Below are 7,282 nucleotides of genomic sequence, written 5' to 3' on the forward strand. Positions count from 1 at the left end.
TGAATCCCTCGCCTGTAGCAGTTCCTTCTTCATTTACATAGAAGTAACACTGTGCGCAGCAAGGAGATTCAGAGAGCGGAACATTGCGTTTCATTGTGGACTAAATGACGCACAACTGTAAAAACATTGCAGAGCCAAACAATATCAGCGTTCCTTGTGAATCATTAGTTCTCGTTGCACATTGTTCAGTCGTCGACTCAGGGAACCAATTTGCTTTATGTCAAAGCGCCCCCACCCGCAGCCCCACCCTATCCAAGTGACACTTGAATCTCTTTAAGGTTTTATGAGGATAAAATGGCTGGCGCATCTCTGCACGCCTTTGAGACAATCTGCTTTGGCATTGCTTTACGCAGGACGAAATCTCTCTGGTATGCGCAGGAAACTCACGGATGATGGTTTCTGCGCGCTTGGCACGCGACAAGGCGCGCGCGACCACAACGCACAGAGGCGTTTTAAACTAACGGTGAATGAAACAGAAACCAAGGAGATCATCTGAATGATATTTTAGATAAACTACACACATTATTAGTTAAAAGTTTAGTGGAAACGATTTGCGTGGTTTCAAATAATGTGAACAGAGATTGCTCTAAAGCTGGTTAAGCGCCATTATTTAGCAAAAATTGACATGTTTACTTTTGCATGCATGCGCATCTGGGCTTGCTTTTCCTACACCGTTGTAACCCCAACTCGTTTTGAAGATATCTTTCATTAAAATGTGCCATGTAAGCAGTAGTTTCAAATAATAAACTGTTACCCGCAACTACCCAAGGATATCATCCAGTGTACTGTAACCATAACGCGCGGCTTTCCAAGCGCACAAGCAAGCACAGCTCCACCGAAGCTCACCTGCAGGACACGGTGATCTCCACTTTGGTGGCAGGGATGCTTCCACTCATGGGGTCGAAGTCACAGACCGTTGCCGTGGCCTCCACCTTGTCCATAACGTCCCCCTCCATGCGTGTGGGAGACCCGGGCCAGTTCCTGTGGCCGTGTGAGTGAGTCCTGCTGGACCTGGAGAGCCGAGGACGGAGAACCGGAGCGCGGCAGCCGAGCGAGCAGGAGCGAGCGCGGTCCAGACAAACCTCCTGGATGCGGTCCGCTGGACGGTCAACAGCATGGAAAGTTTAACTGAGACAGCAGTAACAGCGGCAGGGAGGCGACTGATTTGAAGCAAGGTGGGACGGATCAAATGCCAGGACCTATCAGTTCAAACTCCGCAGAATGAGCTTCTTCTGTCTGAGACGGAGGCGCTTTGAAAAGTAAATGCAGTGAACTCCACCCCTCCTGCCTGCATTCTCCAGCTGTAGCCCACAAGCAGAGCTGTAGCTGACTCTGATTTTTGGCACACTGGTCGTAATTTTTGTCTCAATTAGTTGAAAGATCCTGTAAAATAAAACCAATAAAATAACTAACTAAATCTCAGGTGAATTTATTTTCAATCAGCTTTCGAGAGCGCGATGTGAAATAAAAGACAGGAGACTTTCCTGGGAATAAACCCTCCTTTCGTGAGTTAATGTCATTCTGAGATTCTCAATAAAATCTCATAATAACCCTTTCTGAAAATAAAACCAGCCCCTTAGTAACCAGCTTCTGAAATGAACTGAAAAGGCTGCGTGGTTCTCTTTCAGCATCTGGACAGCTCCTCAAACCACTGCAGCTACAGCCTCAGTTCTTTACCTCGCCAGTTTTCTTGATTTAATAACCTGCAGGGGTGAGAAACCTGCCACAAGACTAATTCAGACTTAAACTGCCACAATCGAGTGTGCTCCTGCATATGTATGAAGTAAAACAGATTCCATCAGAAGTGGCTGTGGAAACATTTTGTAGCATATTGCCAACTAAGTCCTAATACTCGTTATAATCAATCATACAAGTAATTAGCAAATTATTAAAAAAAATATTGGGAATTGAGTTCACCCAAAATTCTGTTTGTTAGAATAATTCTATTTAATATAAGATATATTAAAAATTACCTTTAATACAGAAATAGTACGTTATGGCCTTACAATCTTACAATCCCAGCAGCAGTCATTGACACCATCCACAAGGATGGTAAGTCACAAAAGATTATTGCAAAAGAAGCTGACTGTTCACAGAGTGCCGTATCTAAGTATATTAACTGAATGGTGAGTGGAAGAAAACACATCAGTAGAAAAGGTGTAATTGCAGTCTTGAAAGAGTTGTGAAGCATATAGTTTGAGAGAGATTCTCAAGATGTGGATAGAGTTGGAGCCCCAAACCTCACACACAGACGTATCCAGGACATGAGCAATAACCATAACCCCGCCAGTGATTTATTCAAAAGGAACCGAGACCAAGTATTCAGAACATACACTGTACAGCACATGGACATACTTTGCAGTAGTCTGACATTTCTACATTAAAACATTTTTAATGGTCTTTTGCAATAGTTTAATATTCCGAAAAACGCATAATTTCTGGTAATTAACATAAATACATGCTTTAAATATATTACTCTATGTGTTATCAATCAAATAAAAAATATGAGTTACACTTTTCAATTACTAAATTAAAATAACTTTTGAATAATTTTCTAATCTAATGAGATGCACATCTACCTGCCTCAAATAGGAAACTCCAAGTAGCATATCAAAACCATCAATTTAGAGACAAATACACACAAATCCTTCAGTTTGTCACATGTGGAAGTTTCACGTAGACAAACGCCCACATAGGTCACATATAAATAACATTCAGCCTGAGAATCTGTATGGGATCCATGCCACAGGCTATCCATCAGCTCCAGAGCAAGCATTGTGGAAAATCTGACTCAGACTAAGACTGACATGGCAGAGAGTATTTTGGACCAACAGACCGCTGATTTATTATTATTCACGTTCGCTCTGTAATTAGGCCTGGTGGTGGCCTTGGCTGGTTGATTCTGAGCTCCCTGCAGCATAATGTTCATCGCTGCCTGTTGAGCAGTTTTCCTTCATTCCCACCTGCAGCCACCCTGCTTCCTATAGCAGTGGCAAGAGTGTAATTACAGCAGCATGAACCCTTTTGGTAGGTACAGTGTATATGGGCAAGGGTGTGTGTGTGTGTGTGTGAGAGAGAGAGAGAGAGCATGTGTCTAAGCTGTGATACCACCCACACCTGTTCTGCATCAGTAACATGAAAGAACCACATGGCAAACGTCAGCAGCACTGATTTAGTCTGAAACAAGAAAACACGTTAAAAAGTTGTGCAATAATATATAATCAGTCACTGTTTAGTACAGTGCCTACATAATTTTATGTAACTCTGTGCATATACTAAATATTAGATAAATATGTATTTACAAAAAAATTGCCAACATTTGCCTAAATGTATAGGAAAGATAACAATTTGCTACTATGTCAGCCTGGCTAACGGACTCCAGAATAACTGGAAGACAGCATTCAATTACATTGTTAATGTCTACATTACAGTGCAATTTATTGCAATACAATATTATAGCGGGGTTGCACGGTGCCACAGTTGGTAGCACTGTTTCCTTGCAGCAAGAAGGTCCTGGGTTCGACTCCCAGCAAGGGGTCTTTCTGCATGGAGTTTGCATGTTGTCCCCGTGCATGCGTGGGCTCTCATTGGGTACTCCGGCTTCCGCTCACAGTCCAAAGACATACCTGTTAGGTGAATTGGTCTCTAAATTGCCCTTAGGTATGGGAATGAGTGTGTGCATGGTTTGTATGTTGCCCTGCGACCTGTCCAGGATGTACCCCGCCTCCTGCCCATAGACTGCTGGACATAGGCACCAGCTTTCCCACGACCCACTATGGAAGAAGCAGTATAGAAATTGACCATACAGTACAACACACTAAAATGTGAACAATATATGCAGCATGATTTAATACAATACTGCACAATATAATATGAAAAAATGCAATAGAGTATGAAACAATGAAGTACAATGCTATAAAACACAGTATATTCTGGTTCAATATTATGCAATACAGTACAGTACAATATTGTGACTGACTTTTGTGAAGTGCCTTAAGACAACATGTGTTGTGAATTGGCGCTATATAAATAAACTGAATTGAATTGAATTTTATATGATATAACACAAACTTCAAACGTACCATTGGGAAAATTTGTTTTGTACAGTTTTAATCCAATACAATACAATAAAATGCCCTATATTGCAATCCATATTATTGTGAAACAATATGGTACATTATTGTACAACACAATAAATATAATACTGTACAATACAATATGGTAAATGACTGTAAAATACAACACAATGATGCAACACACTGCAATAAGATACAATGTGATAAAATATGAAAACCTAAACAATATGATAGACTACAATATAGTATCATACAATTAAGGCTGAACAATATTACAGAAATTTACTGTTGTTGAAAATCCTAATAATAATATCGATGATAATGATCATAAATAACATTTTCCCGACTCTTTTCTTTCGTTAACATTACACAACATCCAAACCCCTTTCTGTGACCTTTACCATCTCATTGACTAAAAATTCACATCAGTTATGGCCATTAAAGGCTGTTAAAGTCAATCCACCTGTCATAATACATTATTGATATGCAAAGAGTAAAAACGAAATATATATTGCCACAAGTATTTGTCTGTCTGCTTTTTTATGTACATGAAATTTGTTGACATCCTATGCTTAATCTATAAGGCTCAATTTGTTGATGGACTGACCATTGCCAGCAATAGCAACTTCATCTATTCTATAAACATTTTCCTCAAGGTTTAGAAGTGTGTTCATAGATGAGAAAACCAGAGTTGAAGCCTCCTCTTAAATTCATCCCAAAGCTGTTCAAGAAGTTTGAGATCTGGACTCCTTGCAGGCCAGTCGGGTTTCTCCACACCAAACTTTATCCACCTGCAGCCATGGTATTGAGTGGAACACCAGAATATTATTGAGTTGATGGTAGGACCCAGTACTTTTGGCAATATAGCGTATCTACAAAAGCTTAAGCCTCCAAATTAAGTTATTCAGCTTTCATATCTGATGCATGGTAACCCCTATAAAAACTTTAATAAAATGGAGTTAAAACTTAATTTGTCTAAGTTGTAGAGACAATTATTGAGCTAATAATGGAATAATTTCTATTATTGGTCGCTTTGAGTTAAGCGAGGTACATTTGAGAGTTATATTTCTTTATTATTAGATGCCCTACATTTCTAAATAAATAAGGTCAAGTAAAAGTGAAAAGTCATCTCTGGTGAATCCCTTATCTGGACCAGTGATCAGGACAAATTGAGCTGTTTCCAATGAATGTCTGTGAAAGTGAACAGGTAATTCCTACTATTACATCTCCATGGGGTTTCTGCTTGTGAAGGTCCAGTTTTTGACATTCTCGCAAACAGTTTCTTACTTACATATTCCACCGACATGGAGAAACATTAACATTCATCCAGAGTTATGCACCTCTGGCCACCTGACAAATGAAAGCCCTGTGTTCATTCTGCCTTTTACCCTCAAGGTCTCCACCAGCATCAAAGAGTAAACAAAAAGTCAAGGAATGTCCTCTAAGAGAGGACCTTTTTTTGTAACAGAGTAAATTATCAGAGGGGTGGTGATGCTCTCGGATGCTCTCTGACTACTATAAACAAGAAACTCAAAAGATTCACATGCCCTACTACCAATACTTTGGTTGTGCAATTATTTAAGCAAGGATCTGAGTGCTTGCTCTGCCTCTGAATGCTGTGATATAACGGGACAACATTTTGAGAGATGTGGAGAGGAAACGCTGCTAGCTCTTCAAGGTTTTATGAAAAGGCATATATTAAAGACAAAGCACTCCAGGAAGTTTCAACGTCTATTTTTTGTGCAGCCTGGAAGCATTTCATGCATCTTACTTTGAAGTGAACATCTGCAAAGCAGCACACTCCGAATGTGCAGTGGAGGAAAATACCGGAAATAAACATTTCCTAAATGACTGCAGCTATGAGAGAAATGTTTGTGTTTTTCTGCACTTTGCAATGTCTCTGTTTAGAACACAAACACTTCCCAGGGACAGTCATGCAATCGAGTGGATATTTTCTAAAAACACTCAGATTTAATCTTGGTTTATTTTTTCTTGATCGGAAAAAACACTTCATTATGAAAACACACAGTTTAGCTGATGGAGTCAAACTCTCAGCAAGCTGACTCAATATCTTAAAAGAAAACAAAGAGATGGTGGCTTCTTTTAGGGCCTGTTTCTGTGCTGATGAAAAATGTATTTTAATCTGACATACTGCTGATATTTTTTAGCTGTGCTGTTTATCGACCTTAACTGTAATATACAACCTTTTATAAGTGGTTTTTGACATTTTGCCATCTATTTTCCCCTTTAAAGTTTTATACAATACACTGATTGTCATTTTTAGAATTTACTTTAAAATTTCAAAAATATATATATGTAAAAAATCCTTAGTAGTCATCAAATTGATTGAGGTACAGAGAATTCATTCATGCAAATAACAGAACCAGATTTCATTAGATCATGTTGATTGTTTGATATTGGAGCTCTCTAAGTCAAACAAGCTCATCACCCTCGGAGATGAGCAGCCATTTTGCTGGTAGAATTTGTTTATTTTAAGAGAAGGGGATTTTAACAGTCTGGTCTCAAAAATAAATATGTTAAAAATCAAAGACTAACAACTAAACCTTCAGTTCTTTTTCAGGAAATGTGCATTAATGTCTGCTCTTTTTTATTTATCTGTAGAAAAGAAAATGATTCTTTACAGGGAGATATCAAAAATATGCCTGACAACAAAAATCCATGTTCTAACTTAGGAAAAAGTAAGAACACCCCACCCCCTAATAGCTACTGGTACCTTCTTTAGTCGAAATAACTTTAGTGAGACCCTTCTTCTAGCCATCTGCCAGTCTCTGACATTGATACAAGGAAAGTTTGCCCCACTTCTGACTTTCAGCTGAGATGTTTAAGTATATGCAGCCGGTTAAAAATCACCCCACAGCTTCTCAGTGAGATCAGGATCTGAGCTTTGATTCAATTCAGGACTTTCAATTTCTTAATTATCCTCTAATCTGAGGAAGAAACTCCTGCCGAATCAGACTCAGTATGAGCAGCCTCATACCCATGAAAATAAAAACATTTAACTGTTGGTGTTTAAAATATCAAACCCAACAATCTCACAACTCTTAGGCCAGAGTTGTTTCTCTTCAGCTCAGAAAACATGAACATGCATAAAAACATTTTTAGATTTGTGTGTGGAGTTCATTTTTAATGTGATGCACAAATAGGCCACATTCAGCTGGAAGACTGAAAGCAGCATATCTCTCCCT

The 7,282-nt window shown here is 39.0% G+C and overlaps 1 protein-coding gene across 2 annotated transcripts in view; it reads right to left on the bottom strand.

Moving 5' to 3' along the window:
* cpne5a (copine Va) overlaps nt 1-1,462 on the bottom strand; it is a 129,561-nt gene extending 128,099 nt beyond the window's left edge. For both annotated transcript variants that reach the window (XM_047368827.1, XM_047368816.1), the window contains exon 1: nt 847-1,462. In XM_047368827.1, coding sequence (XP_047224783.1) covers nt 847-956 — 110 coding nt within the window. In that variant the 5' untranslated portion in view covers nt 957-1,462. The remainder of the gene's footprint in view (nt 1-846) is intronic.
* Between the last annotated feature and the right edge of the window lie 5,820 nt (nt 1,463-7,282).

This window comes from Girardinichthys multiradiatus, chromosome 1, assembly GCF_021462225.1.
Source record: "Girardinichthys multiradiatus isolate DD_20200921_A chromosome 1, DD_fGirMul_XY1, whole genome shotgun sequence".
Taxonomy (NCBI): Eukaryota; Metazoa; Chordata; class Actinopteri; order Cyprinodontiformes; family Goodeidae; genus Girardinichthys; species Girardinichthys multiradiatus.